Source organism: Pelophylax lessonae (genome assembly GCF_965119305.1).
Source record: "Pelophylax lessonae genome assembly, chromosome: 6".
Lineage (NCBI taxonomy): Eukaryota > Metazoa > Chordata > Amphibia > Anura > Ranidae > Pelophylax > Pelophylax lessonae.
In genome coordinates, this window is record NC_138773.1 from 203,756,501 (window position 1) to 203,782,700 (window position 26,200).

The 26,200-nt window shown below is 37.5% G+C and overlaps 2 protein-coding genes across 2 annotated transcripts in view; one reads left to right on the forward strand and one right to left on the reverse strand.

Moving 5' to 3' along the window:
* Positions 1 to 26,200, forward strand: part of LOC309558932 (uncharacterized protein) — a 754,545-nt gene that overhangs the window by 191,043 nt on the left and 537,302 nt on the right. The gene's annotated exons all lie outside the window — the stretch shown is intronic.
* LOC309558938 (uncharacterized protein) lies at positions 1,803 to 25,105 on the reverse strand (the record flags this gene model as incomplete). Its single annotated transcript, XM_082262037.1, has 5 exons — positions 25,047 to 25,105; positions 23,532 to 23,774; positions 20,685 to 20,924; positions 2,203 to 2,445; positions 1,803 to 2,078 (listed from the first exon to the last, which is right to left on the reverse strand). Exons 1-5 carry the CDS (start codon positions 25,053 to 25,055, stop codon positions 1,803 to 1,805), a joined length of 1,011 nt encoding a protein of 336 aa, XP_082118163.1. The 5' UTR covers positions 25,056 to 25,105.

The following is a 26,200-nucleotide window of genomic DNA, read 5'->3' on the forward strand; positions in this document are numbered from 1 at the left end:
GAGAGAGAGATGTGAGGAAGCTTTGTGGGGAGGCGGGTCGGGGTTGGGGTTGCAAACCCAGCATTCTGTACACCGCACACCCCTAAACTCTGCAGTGAAAAAATTGGCAAAATAAATGGAAAAAATGCGAAACACCGCGTTCGGTATTCGGCCTTCGGCCAAGCATTTCATTATTATTCGGCTTCGGCTTCGGCTTCGGCCAAGAATTTCATTTCGGTGCATCCCTAATTTTTAATCTACCTCCCAATTGAAGAGATTTCCCACCAGTCTCTGTCCAGACAGAAAGTACATTTTCCCAGTAGGGAGACAGCAAATAAATAAATAAATAAATAAACAATAATAAAGCTATATGGTAGGAATGGAACTATTTAACAACAATATATAAAGGGAGTGAAGTTAGGCTTTAATATGACATTCTGTTTTGCAGAGTAGGAGGATCCATATTTCGTTTTGTACATCATTTTGTTGCATAGTCAAAAGCTCCATTCACACCTGAGCGTATCGTTTTCAGGCGTTTTTTGTGGGCTTTTTTCAGGTAACAAAACGCTCAGATGTGAACAGGGGCCTTTGAAATGAATGGGATTTTGCTTGTTGGATGTATTGAGACTTTAGAGATGAGCGGTTTATGAGCTGAAAAACACTCAGGTGTTAACAGGGCTAACAAAATACTATGTTAGTGCACTTTTATCATTGTGTGTTCTGCTTAAACTGGCCAATCTAATAATAGGTTTACTTTAAGTCACTCCTATACACAGAGAATAGAATGGTGTTTTCCATTTCTGATCTCTCCTTTTAGTTACTTCACTATTATGTTAATCTAATGCCTTCAATACTTTTTGAGTAACTGACCTAGATCATTCTGATTCCACTTTGAATTCAGTTAGTGAAAAAACTGTAAGTTAGTTACTCAAATTTTTGAAGGCAGCGACAGTCAGGCAACCAGGATTCTTAGAAGGAAACAGCAATGGCAGCCTCGGTATTTCATTCAGTTGAGCTCTTCTGTGGTGTGGATAGTGTGGTCAGGCTGTGGCGCGAAGGGGATTAGCCCTTAGGCCAACACTAATTAGGTACGTTGGTGTGGAATGGATACACTGCACCATTCCCACATCAGTCAGAACAAGATCTTCAGTCAATGACAAATGCTGGTCATTATATTCCTACCAACTCCCCATACAAACCTGTGGCCACAGTTTTTGGAAGAGAAATGTCTTGCAGCACTGGTTTCCATTGCAGTTCTCAGATGTCATTTGACCAAATGCCAACAATTGCAAGGGAAACAGATACTGAAAAACATGAATAGGTGTATCACAATTAAACATGTTTTGAAAACCACCTACTGACCTTTCATAATGGCCACGAATCACTGGGGCATAATAGCATACCACATGGATTGGTACACTTTATTTAGCCCACAGTAATATATCTTACTTAAAAAGGCTAGCTAGTTATATTAGCATTCCAGGCCAAAAATTCCCTTGCCACTGACATACATTATTCTAAAATACAGTACAGCATGTTTTTTTTTTTTTTTTATCACAATCAACATATAGGAATTATACTTTTCCTAATGATTTATACATGTGGTTTTCCTGGTGTAGGAATATGTTTAATTTGTATTGAACTTTAACCTGAATTTGTAATTTCCATATGGCAATAGAAAACTATATTGTTAATTTATTAGAGTATGCAGCAGCAGATCTAAAAATGTATATTTGGAAAAAACAAAAAACAAAGTGTGTTGATGATATTTGCAATTGTCTTTATTGCTGCTATCACATAGTGACTATTATTGAGTACAGGCATTAATATAAATCCAGAACTCTCCTAAAGGAGCCAACTCGAGAACTGTTTGCACCCCAGTCAGAATATCTCCTGTACTCTCCAGGTCTCAGATAATATTGGCGGCCTCTGTAGTTGGGCTCTTCATAGAAAATCCATTGTCCTTCAGGAATGCTGCAGGACTGAATTTCATTATAATGGAATTTCTCATGGACATGTGGGCAGTCTTCTGTGAATTCCATCATATGGCCTCCAAAGTCTTCCTTCTCGTAAATCTTGATTCTGAATGTACCGCGATGCTGGAAGACAGAATCTTTTTTATAATTTGTTTTCATATTTATTTGTTCGTAAATACAATCTACTGTGTCTATATACTAGCAATTATGCATTAATTTAATCTGCTATAGCAGAAAGAGCTCCTACTTGTGGGGTCAAGCGGCAGGATCTGATAGAGTCATTGAAACCCAACCACTGTTGGTAGTCAGGGTAGTCCCCTTTCTTCAAGAAGTATTGGTGTCCCTTGTAGTTGGGATGTTCATAGACCATCCAGTTCCCATTCTCTACACGGATGGAATTGCATCTGCTGAAGAAGGAGTGCAAATCAGCAGAGTCACAGTTGCACTCATATGAGCGACCCTGGAAGTTTTTATCTTCATAAAAGATGATCTGTAATTAGAAAACATGAAATTTATGTAAACATAAACCATTCTGATAATATAATATTGCATATGTATCTTAACCACTTGAGCTCCAGAAGGTTTTATCCCCCTTCATGACCAGACCATTTTTTGCTATTCAGCACTGTGCTACTTTAACTGGCAATTGCGTAGTCATTTCAAGCAAATTAAATGTGTATATTTGTTTTCACACAAATAGAGCTTTCTTTTGGTGGTATTTGATCATCACTGGGTTTTTAATTTTTTTGGGATATAAACAAAAAAATACCAAAGATTGTTGGGAAAAAAACAATATTTTCTACTTTCTGTCATAAAACATATCCAATAAAATAGCATTTATTTATAACTTTAGGCCAACATGTATTCTGCTACATATCTTTGGTAAAAAAAAAAATCCTAATAAGTGTATAATAATTGGTTTGTGTAAAAAGTTATAGCTTCTACAGTACAAACTATGGTAAATATATTTCAAAATTGATCAATTCTGATGTAACGACAGCCTTTCTTGAGGCTTCTTCAGACATCGAATTGCTTGAGGCCCTAAAATGCCAGGACAGTATGAATTTTGCCCCAAATGACCCCTTTTTGCAAAGTAGACAATCTGAGGCATTTAGGAAGGGACATGTTGATATTTTTTAAGTTTAATTTTTTGTTACAATTTTTTAAAAACGAAGACATTAAATAATATGTATTTTTTTTACATTTTTTTTTTTACTGTACATACTGTCACTAGTATAGTATAGCATCATCATATGACTTATGTGGTGATGATCAGGGACACCCGATGTGGTGACTGGTGACAGTATGTTAAAAAAGTAAATCAAAATTTAACTTTTTTAAAATGTTTTCATTTTTTATAATTTTATTTTACATACTTTTATCAGAGTAGTTCAATGTCAACAAAAATGCAAAAGAATAGTAGGCAAATATACATTTATTTTTTGAATGTAGGTGTCCACCACACATGTACAGCAAATCAGAGCACTCTTAACACAGAACTTCTGTGCTTTGATCAAAGATCTTGGGCTAACTCCCAATAAGAGATTGATGGACCAAAAGTGTTTGTAGACAAATGCTGACCTTTGCAGCACCAATACCTGCAGTAATATGACTACTCTTAATGAAAAAAGACTGTCATGTTATTACTAAAATTTTACACATTTTTGCTACATTGAAAAACAAAGGAATTGTCACAGCTAGCAGTTATTTTACTGGGGAAAAAAGTTACTCTCAGACAAAGACATGTAAATGATGAAATAAGGGATAATTAGAAGCTTTCACTGAGAATGAGTGGCACATTACTGCTAAAGCAATTAAGGCTGAGGTAGATAAAAAAAAATAAACTGGATATAAATAATAGAAAATGAGGTAAGAAAAAAATAGAAGAAACAAAAGTTTTTATTGATTACTGCAAAATGGTTGCGGTTTACCTTCTACTTTTATACTTTTTTGCTTTTTTATTTTTTTTTTTATAATTTTCTTAAATAATAATTAGTTCTGGCATAGTTTTGGTACAATTGTGAACTGAAGTAAAATAACTTTTTTTTTCTGAGGCTCCCCTTATATTTTTATAATGTCCACCTTTGATTCCTAAAACATGTTATATCCTTGAGGTAGCTTACACATCCCCTTCCATTAGGGATCATTGCTAAAGAATAATGGACTGTTCACTTAGCAAAGTGAAAGTTTACTTAGCTTGGTAAATAATGATGAACTGTTTTTACTTTTATCATCCAATTATTCAATAATTGGCAAACACAATCCTATTTTTGTTTCAATTTTACTTGCGCGTAATTGGGTATTCAAATTATACACAGCTTCTATATATTTGCTAAGCTAAGTGAGCATTCACTTTACAAATTAAAAACCCATTACCTTTAATAAAATTACCTTCATATATATGAAATATGAAAATGCTTCAGCTGCTGGTAGATAGAGTGCATATTTGTTTTTGTTGCATTTTTCCCCCATTGACTTCTAAGTCCCCTATTTCAGGATCCAGTAATCGTAATTTGTTAGACTACTCTGAAATATTAGGTGTCCATGCAATATTGTAAATGTAAACATATAGATAAATGAAATATAGCACAATTTATAATAAATTTCACTTTCTTTATTTAAAAGAATTGTGAATGAAATCAATGCTTTTAAAATTGCCTACACCAATAGATCTTTACAACACTGGGGCTCATATTTTAACTGTTAATGCTATCTGTAGAAACCAATTGTCTTCCAGCTGAAAATTTTCTAGAAAAAGGTTGGAAATTGATTACAATGCAATTCAGATGTCCCTTCAGAAAATGTTTATAAATACTATATTAGTTGTAGATACAGTATAGTAAATGTGTGTAATCTAAAGTTTTCCTTGATGGAAATAACATTATATTACCATAGATTTATTTTCTGGTAGAATACTTACTAACAATATTTTACCATAGATTTATTTTCTGGTAGATTACATTTTAATTTAACCAAAATATAGTCCTAAAAATTACAATAGTTATTTTTTCACAGATCACATTTAAAGATTACCTCTGATGAAACCTACAAATTACCTGTTTTAATATATACTGTTGTAATGTAATTAATTGGAAAGGGGATTTCTAATGACATTTTCAGTGCTGCATATTGTTAAGAAAACAAAATTAAAACTATTGAAATCCTGTGTTGTACTGTTAAATAAAAGTCTACTCTGGGAATTATTTTTACTGTAAACAATAAAAAAATCTCTGCTGAGTTGTAAGTGCACATTTTCTTATGTGATATATGAATATTATAATTTATTTTTTTTGCTTACCTTCCCCATTTTGGATGGACTTCACAGACTACCCACAGTACATCTCAGACATTTTTTCTGCTTCTATTTAAATATATCGCTACAATGCTAAGATTTGCATATATGAATAGATTACAGTGTGAATTAACATATACAGTATCTACATCGTATCAGATTGTTGTGTTGCTCTCTAGGCATCTATTGTTGATTCTGCTTATGACAGCTTCTCTGGTTCACAATTGTTTGATTGGTTACCGAAATCCTCTTTTGAACCTTTGTATAGAAATTCTCTAAAATAAATGCAAGCACATTCACTGTAAACTAGATTGTAGTCTTTTATCCCATTACAAAGAGAAGCATTAATTCCAATGCTTCTCTTGAACTTTTCTGTTGCTCTAAGCAGAAAATGCATTCACCTAGAAAATACAAGAGCCTGTAGGTCATATCAGGACAGGCTGTATTAAACTGGCAGAATATTTAATCCAGGCATGTGTACAATGCTGCAGTGTATTTTGTCATATTTGTCATCATGTTTTTGTGAATTTCAGTGTGACAATCGAACTTATAAATTATATAACTCTACTGAAATTGGAACTATTGTCCACATACAACATATGATATATGATAATAATATGATGATAAAATATGATATATTATTAAATATTATTATCATTATTATTATTAACTATGAAAAAAGGGCTTTCACAGCAATACTTTAGGGGTGTGTGTTGAACTGAGTTTTTACCCTTGGCAGGCAGCCATTACTATGTACAAAAAACAATCACAATGAGTAGAGCTAAAACATATTACAATCAAGCTAGTAGTGCCCCACCTCTTTCATTCCAGCCACCTTCCACCCCCAAGTGATAACATGTGAACAAAGTCCCTACACTCTTATGCTTGGTACACACAATGAGATTATCAGACAAATGATTGTCTGTTTTTTTTTTTTCTACATGCTAGTCTCATAATGAAGAGAAATTAAAATGAAGAGTTTACTAAAGCTACAAAAATTCTCGTACACAAAATAAAAACTTGGTAGTGATGTAATGTGTTGTAGTGTATTTGTATTGTATTTTTAAAGTGGTTGTTACCACCCAAAAATTCTCCTGTCCCTTTAATGTGCAAGCTGTAGAATAGTGCTTTCATTTTTTTAATTACCCATTTGTATCTCCTACAATACCTGTTTGATCCTGCCTGGTCCTAACTTTCCTCCTGAGGGCAGACCACGTTTATCATGGCTGCTGAGCTATGGGATCGTGGTCAGGATACATGTCTCCGTCGTCCACTCTGTCCTGTGTCCTCCTCCCTTCCCTGCCTGTCATTTGTGTGTGTGTGTGTGTGAGCTGCCTCCCCTGTCGCTATTAGTATTGATTAAAACATTTTAAAAAATTACTGCCAGACCCTCTCTTTTATTCAGCTATATAACACTATGTAAGTGTATGTGGAAAATGAAGCTTCTAAATATAATTTTTGCAGATAGTTTCAGGCCGGTCACATGACTCCCGGCCACTCTCTGCCCCATCTAAGGACTACAGTGAGAGGAGCGGAGCGGCCAGCACAGTGGTCACGTGACTTCCTTGCTGACATCAGCAGGAGATCTCGGCTCCTCCTGCTTTAGCCCTGCATCAGACTAGAAGAGCGGCTGGGAGTCACGTGACCGGCCTGAAGATATATGAAAAAATGTTATTTAAAGGCTTTGTTTTCCACATACACTTACATAGTGTGTTATAGCTGAATGCAAGAGAAGGGCTGGCAGCATATGCCAACCAAAGGTTACAAACACTTTAGGCTACAACTGTACTGATTAAACAAAAATCATATGGTCTGGTATTGTACCTGAAAATTTTTTGTGCTTGATAATTTTATATGAATTGTGGTGATCGGCTCTTGAAAGCTGCGTAGTAATGATCAGATTATCGTACAATCACTTAGAAAACTATATTTTTCATGCGATTTTCTGATCATGTGTACGGGCTTTAGAAGTGAGTAAAAATGTCTCAAGTGTCCATATAACCCCTAACATCCACTCCTGGTTAGTGACTCCAAAACACCAAAGTGCATCAAGTGGACATCCCTCCCCTTTGACATCTCACTCACCAAAAATCATTGGCATAAATAGCAGAATTCTCCCAAACACGTTTGTTGTTCCATCAAACGATGGTTATCTCCACCACAGCAATCATCAATAACTACAACTCAATAGGGAAAGAACCAACCACATAGCATAATCCCATCCAAACATTTATTAAATGGCCATTCCCCCATTAAAATCACACACAACTGATACTGGTCACAGGACTCCTGTCTCCAACATTGATTGCAGCCATGTTGTTGGAGACCGGAGTCCTGTGACCAGTATCAGTTGCGATTTATTTATTTATGTCTAGTACATCCCCCTTTGATGATCTCCTCCACCCATTCTCTTCATCATTTGCTATATTCTCATGACAACTCTCCATCATACCATTATTGGAGCCTGGTCCCTACATATGAGGAGTGTATTCCTGATGAATCCTTTACCTATGATATCTGCCTATCTGTGATTGTCCATATGCCTGAAGACCTTAAGGGTCTGGTAAGCAGCTCACTGTATTAATTACTCACGGGTGATACAAGGATCGTCCTATTGGATTCTATTGGGACTATTTTGCTATCTTCCTCTATTCTTTTTGAGCACATTATTTCCATTTTTTCTTTGGAATGTTTTAATATAGAACTTTTTTTATATGTCATTTATAGAATTTTTTCACTGCTTTTCATGAGTGGGATTTACAACATTTTTTGAGTGTTATTATTTAATATTTTTTGGTTTCACACGCCAATTGTATATGCATTAGCGTTACACATTTGTATATTCATGTGGCTGAAACAGCCAAGCTGAACTGAGCATTTACTGTATATAGGAGTGACAGGGGGAGGAGTGTTCCCCACCATTGCTGTCATACACCTGGTAACTCTAGTTAACCCTGTGGGCAAGCGGCGCACGGCACTGCCCCCCCTGCCTCTGGGTACAGTGATGGTGTCATGGAGTTCAATGCGGAAGACACCAAGCAGTGATGCCATCAGCAATACCACGCATGCGCCTGTCAGGTGGGGGAGTGGCGTCTCTGCGTCGGCTACCTACTGACGCACATAAGGTCCCATGGTGATCGGGAAGCTACCCGATCGCCTAGATCAGAAGAAAGGCGGAGAGTGACGCTTGATCACCGTCATAGATGGCCCCCGTGCGCCGGGTGGTAGAGAACTACACGGCGAAGCCCAAAAAGTGCCATTTAATGGATAACCTGGGAAGCACGCATTGGCAGAAAATATACATACAGAACAAAATACAGAGCATCTCAAGAACCAAGAAAGTGTCAAAGACATTGTTAGAGAGGAGTATATTACAACATATGTGTATATATATATATATATATATATCTATATAGATATAGCTATAGATATATATATATATATATATATAAATATATACAGTACACATATACAGACAAAGGGGAAACATCAAAATTAAAAGACAAAATGAAATAAAAGATAAATATATCATTAACCATAAATGTTGGAATTTTACTCAGTGAATGCTAATACCATTGTGACGGTTATAACCAAACAGGGAAAGAGACATAGGATTAACTAAGTTTGGAGAAAGCTATATCCCTCCATATTGGCTAAAAATAGAAAAAATGTGTATATGTAAAATAAAGCACTCAAAGAAATTAGACTAATTCTGGACCCCCTGATACAAACCCTTCCAAAAAGAATCTTTACTGTATGTTATAGATTCATTAAGCCCTGGCGGATAAGTGGCATTCAGCCTGAATATCCACCTCTGTTCGCTGTAAAAGAATTTTGTTCCAATCTCCCTCCATTATCCCTGTATGTACTTGGTCCGGGCTTATGAACAATATTTTTGGGAAAGTACTGCCATGAGCGGTGGCAACGTGCCTTCCAAAGGGGGAGGTCAGGATTGCAGGATTTCATACTTAATATGTGACGATATGCCCATTGCCAAAATTCAAGTTTGGTTTTACCTGCGTAAAAACATGAACAATCACATTGGAGAGGATAAAAACTCCCCTCGATTTACAGTTCGCAAAGTGCTGCTGCAGATATTTGTCACCATTCAGTAGTGTAAGGGATTTAGACAATTCCATATATCTACAATAATTACAGCCCCCAAATTTAAAAGTACCTGGTCGTTTACAAGGGTCTCTATTGGAACCTTCCTTGTAATCACTGGAAACTAGTTTTTCTTACAAGGATCTAGCTTTCCTAAATGTGAATGCTGGAGTTTCGAGTACCAAGGGGCTCACTGTGGGGTCCATGGTTAACATATGCCAATATTTTTGAACAATATGTCTAATAATTGAATGTTGGTTAGAGAAGCGAGTAATAATACGTAAAAGGGTACTTTTTTCTTGTCAGGTAGAAGGCTTATAGAGCAAATCATGACATGTTTTTATGGTTGCCCTCTTATAAGCCTTTTTTAGACATGTAGAGGAGTACCCTCAAGAGAGAAGTCTCTCTTTGTGTTTGTCTGTCTCCTTTTTGAAAGTGTCGTTGTCATTTGCGACGTATTCTAAGATATTGACTAAATGGTATAGAGGTATAGATTTAATCAGGGGTAGTGAATGAAAGCTACTGGCGTGTAGAATGGAGTTACCTGCAGTAGCTTTTCTAAAAAGGCCGCTGGATAATAAGCCATCCGTGTCTTTGTGGATTTTCACATCAAGAAAGGTAAAAGTACAGTATGTGGGTCATGCATCATGGTAAAATTCAAATTAAAAATATTACATTTAATGAGTGAAATGAAAGTTAGTAGGCGGTCAGTCGGACGATCCCATACTATAAAGATGTCGTCAATGTATCGAAACCAGAGAACCACAGATTCCATAAAGGAAGCCAGGTTCTTTGATGTGTTAGTTGAACTCTCCCATTCCTCCAGGTACAGGTTGAAGTACGATGAGGCACAAAAAGTCCCCATCGCAACGCCCTGCACCTGGAGGAAATGGGAGCCATTGAAAAAAAAATAATTGTGATTCAAAATGAAGTCCAATGACCCAATTAAAAAGCATTGAACGTCCATTCATGGCGACTTTTTTGGGACAGGATATGTCTTATACATGCTATTCCTTTGTCATGCAGTGTGGAACTATAGACCATCAATATTTTGTAGTAAATGAATGGTGTCCCGAGCGGTCATCACTGAGCCTCTCTTCCCTTACTCCTTGAGGTTGGAACCATTGGGGTGTGGACTCTCATGCTAGGAGGAGCTTGGGCAGCATGCAGTGACATACTAACTTATGTAATTTTAAATGATGCGGTATACATTTATGTGGCCTATCTACACATACATGTTAGTACATGTTCTCTACCGCAAACGTTTTTATGATGTATCAATGTTTCTCTTTGATGTCTCTTATATAGTCTTAGATAAAATGTTGTTATATTTTTCTTAATTATGATTACTTTCAGGCCCTAAGAAATCCCATCAGAGGGTTTCCTTTGCACACACTATTTCGCTACTAGGGATGTGGGCATTTTTTTGTATCTCCCTTCATCAGCATACCAATCTATCGTCCCGCTATACTCATTATGATTAATATATTATTATATATGTACTTTCTTCACCATCTATTAGTCAGGCCTGCCTCTGGCTCACATAAACTTAAAAATGTTGTCAAGAACCTCTGGTCAACTCATGTATATGTTAAAGACCTTAAAATGTTTTGTTCATTAAAGCTAAATTAAGTGAAAACTGAAATTCCTCCCCTGTAGTTGGGCTGCGACTTTGCTACAATGGTTAACTTTAAGCACTTTTACTTACCTTATCCTCTACACCCCCAGCAGATGGTGCTCCCCCATGCTCAAGTGGCAGGCTGTCCCTCAGCGTCCTCAAGCCCTATGCAGGGCTATGGGCCCTGCATTGGTATTGATGATGTCAGAGGACCTTAGATTGCTGGAGTAATGGAAAGAATATGCTGCAGGGGCCAGTCTAGCAGCAGGAAGGAGGCTGTAAAAAGTGGAGGACCAGGTAAGTACATTCCTATTTTCATGCCTACTAAGACCTAAAGGAGCAACTAACCTTTGCAGTGCGGTGCAGCCTCACTGGAAGGGAGCATTTTCATGTTTTCTTCAAGTTCAATTGTAACAGAAAATAAGCAACAGAAAATCTTATTTCTTAATAAATAGACTAACGCCCATCTTTATAAATGAGCTGTTTCAAATAATGTAGCAAAATTTGACTTAACCACTTGACCTCCAGAATATTTATCCCCCTTAATGACAAGGCTATTTTTTTATGATGGGGCACTGCGTTATTTTAACTGAAAATTGCACGGTCATGCAACACTATACACAAATAAATATTTTTTCTTTTTTCCCCGCGCAATTAAAGCTTTCTTTTGGTGGTATTTCGATCACTTGATCATTTATTTTTTGTGCTATAAACAAAAAAAGACCGACAATTTTGAAAATGAAACTATTTTTTACTTTCTGCTGTAAAACATATCCAATAAAAGCTGTATAAAATTAAATTTCTTCATAAATTTAGGCCAATATGTGTTCTGTTACATATTTTTGGTAAAACAAATCCCAATAAGCATATATTGATTGGTTTTCTCAAAATTTATAGTGTCTACAAACTATGGGATATATACTGGAATTTTTATTTATTTAATTTTTTTTACTAGTAATGGTGGCAATCAGCAACTTATAGCAGGACTGCAATATTGTGGCAGACAATCGGATACTAACTGACATTTTTGACACTTTTTGGGAACCAGTGACACTAATGATCAGTGCTAAAAACATGCACTGTCACTGTACTAATGACACTGGCTGGGAAGGGGTTAGGCATCTAGTGTGATCAAAGAGTTAAATGTGTGCCTAGCCAGTGTTTTGGTGTACTGTGTGTGACATTTTTACTAAGGAAAGTAATGAATTTTATTCCCTGCTTTGCAGAGAAAGAAAATCCATTACTTCCTCGCTGACAGGACAGAGCTCTGCCATTTTTACATAGGCAGGGCTCTGTCCTGTGCGTCTTCCCGACGATCGGCATCTGCTGTGTACAATCATATAATAAAAACCAAAAAGTGCAGCGCTGAAATCAGTATACAATTATATAGCTGAAAAGCTCATATAAAGAAAACAAAAAAGGAGAGGGGATAATGTCCAAATGAATAGTCCCAATATTAAGTGCAGAGATGTGAATCCACGTGCAAAATAACTTTCTTCCAGTGACACCAGGGAAAAGTGTAGGAAGGGGACACCCTTGTGCTCAGGTATAACAAGCAGCTTACCGAAATTCCGTGGCTGCTCAATTTAATGAGACAGCCTCTCCCAGCTAGTAGTAAACCAGTAGGTCAACCGATATCAAGCTCAGGTGCTTCGAAAGACTCCAAAAGCCGAAAGCCGTTTCCGGTATGTTGTTAAACCGATCACATTAATATGTGGCACACTTGGAACTTCTCATATACTCCATTGAAAGTAAAGCCATATGTAGAAAGAAACAGAGGCCCATAGCGTAATCCCGTAAACCAATAGGTAAATTTATTTAAAAAAAACTACTTACAATTTAAAAGACAAAAACAGGCATGTAGTATGTGCCGGTCATGGATCTAACCGCGGCGTCCCGCAAGTCTCCAGATCAGCATATGGATAAACGGCCGGCTTCGTTGGGGGGCGTGTGGACGTTTATGTCTGGGATCGCCAACGTTTCGTCATAAGAAAGACTTCTTCTGGGCGTGCTTTTTTTTGTTGATGTTTAAGTTCGAGATAAAGGAGTCAAGTGAGGGGGCATTGCCATCCCATAGGAGGAGGATGTCGTCAATGTAACGCCGCCACAGGATCAACTGCGGCGGTCGATTCGCAAAGACGACATCCTCCTCCCACTTGGCCATAAATAAGTTGGCCAAACTGGGTGCAAATTTTGCCCCCATCGCGACCCCCCTGTTCTGCAGGTAATGAGTGTTGTTAAACCAGAAGAGGTTATGAGACATCGCAAATTTGATAATGTCTACTATAAACCTCTTCTGTTCGCTGGATAAAGAGCTCCACAGATCTAGATAATACTGTACAGCCTCTAATCCCTGCTCATGGTCAATTATGGTGTACAGGGACGCTACATCCGCTGTAGCCATAATATACCCTTCTTTCCAGGAAATATCCTGGAGGATATTTAGGACATGGGTCGTGTCTTTGAGGTACGACGGAATTTGTTTAACAAGGGGTTGTAAAAATTCATCAGCATATTTGCCTATCCGGGAGCAAAGGGAATCTATCCCGCTGATTATGGGGCGTCCCGGAGGTTTAACGGGATTCTTGTGGACTTTAGGTAAAAAATAAATAATAGGCAAACGAGGTGCGGAAGGTATTAAAAACAATTTTTCTTTTTTGCTTAAAATCCCCTCTTCATGTGCCTTATCAACTAAGGATTGTAGCTCCTTTTTATACTTAGGAGTAGGATTGGAGGCTAAAACTTTATATGTCTCTCTATCGTTTAAGATACTATTCATTTCAGAAACATAGTCAGTTTTATCCAGAACTACTATGCCGCCCCCCTTGTCAGCGGGGCGGATCACTATGTCCTTATTATCACAGAGTTTTTGAAGCCCTGTATGGAATTTATCCTTAGTAGGAGGTTTTTTGATTCTGATGTTTTCTATGTCTTTCAAGACCAGATCTTTGAAAACCTGGACTGAGGGGGCAATTTTCCCAGGGGGGTTGAACAAGGAAGCGTTAGCCAGGGATGTGTGTACATACCTATGATCGGTATTAGCCAAAGTGCGAGTGGGATTAGAGATAATATATCTCTGAACGTTCAGTTTCCTGACGTACTTTTGCACGTCTATAAAGGCGCTGAATTTATTCAGCGCCTTAGGTGGTGCAAATTTTAATCCACGATCAAGAACGGCTTTTTCATCGTCAGAAAACTGAGCCTTTGACAGATTGAAGATGCCAGGATCTTTTACACTCTTCTTCTTTTCCTTCCTTGTCCGCCTCCCCCCTCTGGTCCCTCTCTGTGTTCTATATAGCGTTTGTTTCCTCCTCCCCTGTGAAAATCCCCTTGTTGATAATTATCTTCACGTGAATACTCGTAGGAAGGATAATTTGAACGGGGGGTATTCCTGGGTGGATAGTATTCATTTTGAGGTCTCCTGGTGGCTGACCATCCATTATTAGAGATATCACCCGGATGACGGGTGATTACTCGGTCTCCAGTGTCCAGGGGGGAATCCCATCCCCCATTTTCTAGGGGGGTGAACCTATTATAAAGGGGAACCTCAGACCGTCTTGGTGTTATAAAATTAGGGTTAGACCCTTGTTGATTGCCATTATTATTTCCCCTATTGTAGGGTGGATTTCTATAAGGCAATAGGGAATTATTTGAGTTGTTATTTCTCAAGGTCTGGGGTCCCTGTTTGTTTGGGGGGGGTTTTCGTCCTTTTCCCCTCCTTCCCACCTGTTGTGGTCTAGGGGGAAGGGGGGGGGAGGAAGAGGTGTGTAGGACTGTGTCTGGATCTCCATTTCCTCATCACGAGGGTTAGAGGTCGCAGAACCTTCAGAATTCCTTACCATTTGCCATTTAAAAACAGTATCATTCTTATAGTCCTGTAAATCCCTATTGTATTTCCGTTTCTTTTTATTTTTTTGTTCAATTATTTCTTTTTCCAAATGTTTCTTGAGTGTGTCAGATCTCTTTTTGTATTCCTCATCATCTTTAAGATCAGCAAGGGACGTCTTGAGAGTCTCAATTTCCTCATTGATCTTAACCAGTTTACTTTTTTTCCTACTGATAAGGAATTGGATAAACCTGACACCTGCCTCATTAAAGTATTGAAACCAGCCTTCTATATCTGGTTCATCGCTTTGGGGGTTGACTTCCCACCTGAGGCTGCGGGGGACCATTTTATCAACTACGTATTTTTCTAAAAATGCAATATCCCAATTTGTATGGGTTTCAGATGTCATCAAATTTTTAAGGCGTAGAAAACGGCCAGCTATGTCATCTGAAACGACTCCGCTGCCATCAAAAACGTCCCCTACATCTAGAATATAGTTACTTCTATATTCAAAAATGTCTATATTGGTTGCCATGATAGACACAAAGTTATAAGTGATAAGCTGCAGAAATGGTGTTAGTAAAAACCAATGTAATATAAATAGAAGAAAAATTTCCGCGCTAGATGTGACAGAAAACCAAATGATTAAGAACAATAGTGAGCAGCTGGCACAAAATCAACTAACAGTGATTCAAAAAATACAATAAAAACCAAAAAGTGCAGCGCTGAAATCAGTATACAATTATATAGCTAAAAAGCTTATATAAAGAAAACAAAAAAGGAGAGGGGATAATGTCCAAATGAATAGTCCCAATATTAAGTGCAGAGATGTGAATCCACGTGCAAAATAACTTTCTTCCAGTGACACCAGGGAAAAGTGTAGGAAGGGGACACCCTTGTGCTCAGGTATAACAAGCAGCTTACCGAAATTCCGTGGCTGCTCAATTTAATGAGACAGCCTCTCCCAGCTAGTAGTAAACCAGTAGGTCAACCGATATCAAGCTCAGGTGCTTCGAAAGACTCCAAAAGCCGAAAGTTTGATGATTGTGTACAATCATAGCACAGCCGGGTCGCTGGCCAGGTCCCCCTACCTGGAAGTGTCAGATCACATACAAAATCTGGCGCAGGAGAGCCGCCTTGCTGCCGTATATGTAAGTTTTTTATGGTCGGCAAATGGTTAATGTTACTTAATGTTTTAATTTTAAGTGAATGATTGAAAGTAACTTATTTTACAATTATTTATTGTAAAGCAATGCTTATGTAATAGTTTGGCTTGCCTGTTCAAATAACTCTGGGAAATATCAAACCCAGACAAAAAAAAAAGGAATCACTTGTCCTCTAGGCTGGGGATGACATGAGGCTAAAGCCTACTAAAAACCTCTAGTTTTTTTTTGTTCAACCCAGCGTGAAAACTGAAAGCCACTGTACTAACAATCCAATGTTAGTACAGCGATCTCCCCTGCTGTTCTCTTGAGTTATGACAGGGGGACAGTCCCCCCACCAGAACACTCCGACCTTCACTCTTAGCCTGATCAGGAGCCAGTTTACTGCTGATTTTCCACCATGCTTGTTCAACATAAGCTGGCTTCTGTCGGACAGGCTGCCATACACACGGGCCAAATGCCAGCTGATTTTTTTTTACCAGGCTTTTGTCGTCCGACATTCAGCTTGTGTACCAAGCTTAAAGCTAGGCACACATGTAGGCTAAAGAAAAAAACTAAGAGGTTGGCATACTGACTAAGCAATGTTAGTGCGGTGATCTCCCCCGCTGTGCTATTGTGTTCTGCGGGGCATGAGACTGGCTTCTGTCAGACAGGCAGCTGTACACGCTGTCCAAATGTATATGTAATATTTGGATCGTGTGTACCCAGCTTCACAAGTCAATTCTGTAAAAAGAAAAGAATTCATGCAAAGCGTACACAGGATGTAGTACAGAAAAATAAGTACATTAAAGCAACTCTGACAAGTGAAAAAACAACTGTAATTGCCACTGTAATGCATGAATGCCAGTCTACTCTCAGGGGCAAAGTACTAACACTTTTTGATATTGTTGAAACTTGCCATTTCCCTCCAACACATTGACATTGGAAAATGATGGGCTGCATCACTGAGCAATAAGAATGTGGGAGGCAAGGGGAGTAGGCAATGTTTCAAATACCAGGAAGTGCAGAGCTTTGCTCATTAACCACTTTACGACCGCCCACCGCAGATATACTGCGGCAGGCAGCAGCTCCTGGGCAAACCGACATAGGTATACGTCAGGCGCACGCAGGCAGCTAGGGGGCTCCGATTGCCACCTGACACCCGCCATCGCTCCCCGCTAAGAGAGAAGGACGGGCAGCTGTTGTAAACACAGCTGACCGTTCTTCTTCCTGGGATGATCACAGAGCCCCTGTGATCCTGCTATATAGGAACACAGGTCTCTGTGATCATTTCACAAGCCACTCCCCCCCCCCACAGTTAGAAACATGCCCCTAGGTACACATTTAACCCCTTCATCACCCACAGTGTTAACTCCTTCCCTGTCAGTGTCATTATTACAGTAACAGTGCATATTTTTAGCACTGATTACTGTAGTAATGTCACTGGTCCCCCCCAAAAGTGTCAAAAATGTCAGTCAGGGGTCGGATCTGTCCGCCACAACGTCGCAGTCCCGCAAAAAATCGCAGATCGCCGCCATTACTATTAAAAAAATAAAAAGAACATAAATCTTTCCCATAGTTAGTAGACGCAATAACTTTTGTGCAAACCAATCAAAATATGCTTATTGTGATTTTTTTAACCAAAAATATGTAGCAGAAAACAAATTGGCCTAAAATATTAAAAAAAAATTATTTTTAAATTTTTTGGGGGGAATGTTATATAGCAGAATGTGAAAAATATAGTTTTTTTTCAGAATTGTCGCTTTTTTTATTTATAGAGCAAAAAATAAAAATCGCACAGGTGCTCAAATAACACCAAAAGAAAGCTCTATTTGTGGGGAAAAAAGGACATCAAATTTATTTAGATACAGCGACGCACGACCACGCAATTGTCCGTTAAAGTAACGCAGTGGCGAATCGCAAAATATGGCCTGGTCATTAAGGGGCAAATCCTAGTCCAGAAGTGGTTAACATTGATTGCATTTAATCAAAGTCATATTGGTTGTTTTTTAAAGTTGTTTTGTAACAAATATATTTTATTCTGTAATTCTCTATACTACAAATCATTGTTTGCATTGATAACATTCCTGAAAAATAGTTGTTTTAAAACAAAAACATTTGTAGAAAAATGTTTAAACAAAAACTCCCACTTTTTTCACCAGGAATGATGTGGTTTGAATGATTTGTTCAATTTTCTTTTCATCTTATAAAAGGTCTATATACATTCATAAGGTCCTGCTAGATTTTAGAGACAGAGGGGTTGATTTACTAAAACTGGAAAGTGCAAAATCTGGTGCAGCTGAGCAGGATAGCTAATCAGCTTCTAACTACCTGTTGTTCAATTAAGCTTTGACAAAAAATAAACCTTGAAGCTGATTGGTTTCTATGAGGAGCTGCACCAGATTTTGCACTCTCCAGCTTTAGTTAATCAACCCTAGTTAACCAAAAATAGTAGTATTGACTTGTCTTTTGTTTAACTGATGAACAATGACTGCTTCAGAAATGAATGCTTTAGAAGCCAATGGCAAGCTCATATCAGCCAAAAAAGTTGATTACATTTGTTGGATTTTTCAAATGTTCATTATTGGGAGTGTTCATATGAATGTCAGATGATGTTTTTTTCTCATTGCTTTTTCACTTCTGCAGACATTTAGTGCAAAAAAATAAAATCTTCCAGAAAAAAATGTGTGGAAAAGAGTAGTTGCTCAGAAGGAAATGTTTGTTTATGCACTCATTAATAAACATCAATTCAGCAATGGCACTTTGGGAAGAAACGTTCATTAAAATCTATCTAAACCCAAAAATATATATATTATTTTGTAATACAGTATTATTTTTTAAGTATTTTTTCTACTTAATTTTTAACTGGTAATACCATGAATAACATACTCCCTATGAATAACATACTTCCTGTCTCTCTGTGAATACATTCACTTTTTTACTGTATCTATGGTGGCAGCCATGGTTGTCACACAAACATGGTACTTAATGGGATTATTAATTTACACAAGACACATAATAGTGTTATTGTGTTGTCTCTTCAGTTCACAGGAAATAACAAGAACACTTAATTTCTGGTAAGATTATTAGATATTTTCTGTATTTGCTGAAAGTGTTATTGTCCTTATTAAAGGACTAATAAGCTGCTATATAGTACATTTTTGTTTTTGGATTTAGATACACTTTTATATTATATTGCTTAGAGAGTAGAAGAAACAACATTTCCTGGCTGTCTCTCTATCTTCTTTGAAAATCAGATTACACATGAATGATTGTAATATGCATTTAGCCTTACGAGCTTATGTTGTCTGGCAAAAGTTGCACCTTTAGCTGTACCAAACTTTTTTATTTTCAGCAAACAAGAAGAACTTATTTTAGGCTCCAAAAGAAAAGCTTTATTGGGAACCTGTTTAATATAGAAAACAATGAGTATATATAACCTTCAATTGATATAAATGGGTTATATACTCCACACAATTTATAGATAACACACAGATTGTAGACAAAATGGGGATTTGGGCAGAGGAAAAAAAACAAGGTTCGTTATGCTGGAATCCTGTACTGGTAATGCAGCATTATGTCGCAAGTCAACTAATACCATTTAAGGAGTGCCGAAGTTAGGGCTCATTTAGACATGCCACTGGTGGGGTGCTAAAATACATGTGGTTAAGCCATGTTTTTATTATCCCCCTTAAACTAGAAAGGCAAGCAGATAGTGTGTTCAAATGCCGCTGTCACAATTCTTTGCTTTGTGCCCACAATAACAACTATCATTTCTGTCACATTCAGTAGGCAGTAAGCCCACTTAACATGACCCATTCAAGTGAACAGTGCAAACAATGCATCTGTGTTTTTTATTCTTCAGCATGTCTCTTAGGCAGCTGCTTTTGTCACTGTCTGCTGTCCCTGTCGTTGCCTTTCAAACCTTTAGCAGAGTGTTAGAGGGAGTTTCAGAGTGCACATTGCCCAGGTGGTAACTTACTGATAGGGGGTCTGGTGAGTACATTTCAGGCAGAGAGGATGTAAGTAATGCTGAAGTCAATTTTGCCCAGGGGTGTTGGGGGACTTTTTTGTTGAGATTCACTCCCGACCCCTGCATTCTGTGCCTTATTCAGTTCTAAACTCTGCACACTGTACTTAAGTTTCTCTAACTGATACCATAACTTGGCCACTATTCACAGTGGTGTCACTACCTTTGCACATCATTACTGAACTCTAGGTGATCAAGAGTGTCCCAGGTCTTTCACAATCCTTGCAATGCTCCTGATAGCAACCCACCTGAATCCAATTAAGCCCTCAGCACTCCACCCATGAGCAATATTTACTTTTTTCACAATCCCCACAACACTTCACTCTCCTTCGTAATGATGAGAGGTCAAGGCAGGAGAACATTTTATATCACAGGATATGTTTGCACACCTATTTTTTAAACTCAGGTGGCTTAAATACTGCTGCTATGTCTCTACAAGTTAAATTGTGAGTGAGTAAAACAATGAGGACAGTCATTTCTAAAAATATATTTCATTGATGGAAAAATAGCTCATTTTTCTTTAACGAATTCACGTTTAGCATCCCCTTTTTGATATTGGTACCCTATTTTGTTAATGCTTCATTTTATTTTGATCTGAAAAATGTTAAATAGACATTATGACCAATTCGTTCATGTTTAAAGACTTTATTTAGGACCAAAGTGCAGAATATTGTGCTTTATTTAATAGAATTCCTGAACTCGTCTGAAGGAGCCAACTCTGGAGTTAATTGCACCCCATTCGGAGAATCTCCTGTACTCTGCAGGTCTCAGATAATACTGGCGCCCTCTGTAGTTTGGCTCTTCAAAGAAAATCCAATGGCCTTCCAGTACATTGCAGGAATAAATATCATGGTATCTAAACTCTTCGTGTACATGGGGACAGTCTTCAGTAAATTCCAACATTGCTCCTTTGAAGTCTTCCTTTTCATAGATCCTGATTCTGAATGTGCCACGGTGCTGAAGAGAATAAGGAAATATGTTATTAAATCAGAGATGGTCTACTGTCTTGGATTAGGGGGCCTTAACCTGACATGACCAAAGGGGCACACATAATATTAGATGAATTTAATTCTACAGAAAACTGTCAAAGACTACAGACATGCAAGACGGGGTGGTTAGACACTACTGAAAGTTTTGTAGAGATGGTCAGAGACTGCAGACAGGCAAAAGGAGATGGTCAAAGACTAAAGACATGCCGCCAGAAATGTTCAGAAACTGTAAGCATGGAAGAGGAGTATTTGGAGACTGTAGAAATAGTTCAGGAGACAGCCATAGATTGAGGACACATTACATGAGTCTACTAAAGATCACTGCTATTACAGCCCTTTGCTAATCCTTACATCCACATTTGTGCATCCTACAGCCTCCTTAAAAATGATGTGTGCCACGGCAAGAGCCATTAAAAAAAGATCAGAGGATAAAAAAAAACATTAAAAAGAAAAAACAGGAAAAAGAAAGGCAGTGTAAAAAAATGAACCGGACCATTACTACTAGAACCAATTCTTAAGAATATATTCCCTATACTTGCCTAGGTAAGGAAAACACATACTACTATATGCAGGGCCCCCAAAAGCTGTACAGTAAGTACCAAAGTGTCATGGATTGGGAAACATGGGTTTAGATAATGCTCATTGTTAATGTGTTATGAGAATACAGATCATCAATAGCAAATTATGGCTATGAACATTTCTGTCTACAATAACATTTTCAACTTCACAGACGTATATAGCTATCCCACCTTGTAGACTTAGCATGCTGGTGTTAGAAGTGTTTAGCATAAGATTAATCAGTGGATCTTGGGACTAGGAAATGTTTCAAGTTTATTCTGGTTTATGAGATATTTAATAGGTGATTGTCTAAACAAAATTTTATTAGAGTCTATTTCACTTTTGAAATCAAGATGTGCACTGCGTGTTGCACTGCACTGTTTCCTACTTCTTTGGTTTAGTTTAGAAGCATACTACTTAACATTGGCTTGACAAAAGTGAAAATTATATGTTCAAATAAGGTTGATAATAGAGAAAACAGTGGACGATCCAAAGGAGAGGTTAATGTTCTGCATTTTTCTTATTAAACGAAGTACAAAAACACAAATTTTGAAATCTTATGCATAATAATCTAATCCACCTCTGGACTTTTCTTCCATGTCCTAATTATTCTGCCACATATATCCAGAAGTTAAAGTCGTTCTAAACCCTAAACATTGCATTCCTTGCATTAAGGTAAAAAATGTTTAGACATTGGTATTTGCCCCTCAACTCCCCTTATACTTACCTAAGATTTCATTCGATCCAGCACTGTGAACATTTGCAGCTCTTTTCTCCCCCTCACTTCTGGGTCTCACAGACTTTGCTGAGGCAGCTGGAGCCATTGGCTCCCACTGCTGTCAATCAAAGCCAGTGCTGAGTAGAGGCCAAGTCCCACTGTCTGTGTCTGGTTGTTTCTTTTTATAGTGATTGTTTGAGAAAGAAAAAAATCTATAGTGCATTTAGTAGGTATCAGCACCCTTCTTACCTTGAGTTCTGCACAAATAGAAAAACTACCAGATATGTTTCTAGATGTTGTGAAGACTATCTCTTCCTACAAATGGCTACAAATTATAATGGGATAATGGGATAAATAAGAAAGCGAGGAGAGCAGGGGAAGGCAGGGCACACTGAAACCAGGAAGTTGTCTGAATTAGAGAACATGGAAAACAGTCACCCTCATATATTTCCAGCACTGATACAAAACGTTGTTGGTCTAGATGTTGGCAAACATATGCAACATCTGCAATTTTTTTACACAATACATGGTCTTGGAAAGTGAGAAAGTGAGGTTTGGCACCCAGTGCCTGGGAACAGATGCAGTAAAGAACTTTGGAGTGGTGTCAAGTTCATTATTTTACACTTTTCTTTCTTATAGCATAAGGTAAGCTGGGCTCTTTACAAAAATTGTGTCTGCTCTACCAAATTGGAAGCAGTTGCCTGTTGCTTGTCATTTATTGTTGTGTATTTTTCATTTTAGAAAACTGTAAGAATATTTCATACTATACCCCAGTATATATTACTAAGCCTAACAACTACAACTACATTTACTAACATAGCTTTAAAATTATGGTAAATGTTTGTGTAAATGTCACTAAACCTCATATATAAATATGAAGACAATGGGGTTAATTTACTAAAAAATGATGAATCTGGTTCAGCTGTTCATGGTACCCGATCAGTTCTACCTTCAGCTTGTTCAATTAGGCTTTGAGGGAAAAAAATCTGGAAGCTGATTTTTTTGTTATCTTTCATAACCAGTCCAGTGTTTGCTTTCATCTTCTACCCTGAACTAAATAAAAAACGAAAAAATAGTATTTTAAATAAAGCTGATTGATGTGGGTAACATGTTATTCTTTTGCTAACATTTTTATATCTCCTTTTTCATTTTTGATAATGCAAATAAAAAAAAAATATACAAATACCTGGAAGTGAAATGAGAGAATTGGATAGATAAAGGATGTACATGCTGGTGTAGAACAAAAAAAAAAAAAAAAAAAACTGTGGCACTCGGAGTATAGTTTAATACAGAACATACCTGTGGAATTACACGACAAGATCTAATAGAGTCATTGTGACTTGTCCAGTGAGAGAAGTCAGGATACTCTCCCCTTTTCAGGAAATATTGGTTTCCCCTGTAGTTGGGGTGTTCATAAAGCATCCAGTTTCCATTCTCCACGCGGATAGAATTGCAGCGGCTAAAGAAAGAGTTTAGCTCAGAACAGTCAGAGCTGCACTCATAAGAACGACCCTGGAAGTTCCTGTCCTCAAAAAAAATGATCTGGAATAGAGGCAAAAGATTCCACCTTAAAATGTGTATCAGAAATCACCCTTTAGTATCACATAAAATATATAAATCAGGTACAGATAGAGTATTTGGCTGGTTTTTGTATAAAAACATAATTATTTGTCCCAATGGGTATCAAAATACCCTTTAGCTGTGAATCCTGACACCAAAATTGAAGCCAGCCAAATGAATTCTGATTTAATTGAGCTACTTATCACATTTTTTTTAGAGCCAAAATTAGCTGTAGGATTTTAACTTTTATTATTGTTACTCTTGAACTTCTCCCTGGATTTTTAACTTTCTATTTGCTTAAGAGGACCTTCAATATGCTTTTAAATTTAGACGTTAAAAAAGAACACATGCATTGCACCCATGTCCATGGTATCTATTCAAAATATGATTACTGCTCTTCGTGTTCTGGACCCACGGCCCAGAAGTTCCCAGTGTTTCTGCACTTTACTCTGGGTTAAATGTAGTCAGGCCCCATAGGTCTATACTACAAACCAAGGTTCTGAACTGTGAGCATACAGGTGTACAGCAAAGAACTGGAGCTTTTTAAACCACATATCTTGCAAGGGAATCCCCAGTAGTAAGTGTTTTTAACATTTTACACTTACGTCTCTAACATCTACCTATGAAAAATTACAGAGATATTTTTTAAATTACCAAGAGACTAGCAAGTCTTTAGTAAAAGTAGCAGTTTGCATGATTGTAAAGTCCCAAAAAAGAACTAAAGTATTGCAACGTGTAACAGCAAAAGGCTATTAGGTACAATTAAGGAGATATAGTAAAAATTATGAAACTGCTGTCAAGTTTGACCAACTGGATTTGCATAGAGTATGTACAAATGGTGTAGTATAGTGTTATTTTTTGCAAGTTTCACGTGTTAAGAAGTTGCCAACACTACAGAGACGTCTTGGCTTTATTGTATACAACAAAGGTATTGCTCCAGGACATATATATTAATGATTACTTTATGAAGCCTATGATGCTAATGACTTAAATTTAAATGAACCTATACATGACATGTAATCTATTTTACCTTAATGAGCATTCTGAAGTTAAAGAGAATAAGGGTGTACAGTGTGGGATAAATGAAATCTACTGGCAAAAAAGATTTGCATGTTACATCAAAAATATGGAAATATTTAATTCATGAAAATTGTTTCCATTACAGTAACTACAAGGTTTAGGATGTGGAAACATAAAAAAAATGGCAAACCAACATCTACTAAATAATTAATAATTCTAGCCTCTATATCTTACCTTTCCCATGGTGCTTTATAGTAGAGATACCAGACCAGAGTCTAAAAAACAGAAACTGGATCTTCTTTTATATAGTGATTTTTTTTTTTAAATTTGTGTGGAACCTACAGAATTTGCATAAGAATAGATGTTGTATGGTGTAAAAAAGAAACTGTATAGTCTGCTGTTTGAATACCGGACTTAGACTTGTGCTGACAAAGTTTAATTCCTGCCCTGAATGCATTGAACCAGACACCAAAGCCAATTTTTACATTTGAAGTAACATAAAGCAGGAGAGGAATATAAAGTGAATGGCATTCTAATACTGTATGATTTGTGTTTTTGCATGTTTCAGCTGTTTTATATACAGGATATTTGTGGCATAAAGATTTACAGAAAGTATTTTAATTCATATAGTTTTTAATTTTAAACATAATATTCCATCTATCAATGGGGGGGGATTTGAAATATATTATTATCTAATAATATATATAAACTGTACAGATAAAGTGTACATAAAGCCAAAACTGTTTTTAGTTTTGGATTGAGTGGGGAATGGTTAGAATCCCTGTCACATTTTCATTGCTGTCTGTGCCCTGAAGATGAGCTATGGGTCAGATTGATTTTGAGTTTGACCTGAACCCAGCATTTTCTTACGTTGGCAAATGGCCAAGCAAATTGGTTACATTAATTTTTAAATGAATGTCAGCCAGGGATGTGTCATTTTTGCACTACTGCTGCAAATTGACAGATCCCTGGCTAGCTTGACAGATCCCTGAGGATCCTGAGTAAGGTCAATAATCAATTTTAGTCATGACCATATTTGATCAATAGTGTCACCCAAAATTCCTAGTCAGTTGGTTTAGGTATGGAAGCTGGCTGGGGTTCTGTCATTTTGCAGCAGGAATGCACCAGGTGAACATCATTGGACAGCAGTTTGTCCTTCTGTCATCTGCAGGCTCAAGACTGAGACAGACAAACAGAGTGGCATGCTGTGTAATATAGAGACCATAATAGGAGGAACACCTCCCTTGATTGATCCAGATTGGGAGCAGCTGGTGCTGAAAGCAAGCCGTCCTGCCACCAATGGCCTGAGCGGCAGTTCAGTTGACATGGCATGGCCCTGCCCGGAAGGCGGAATGACGTCACATGCCGTACCACAGCCAAAGTGCAAA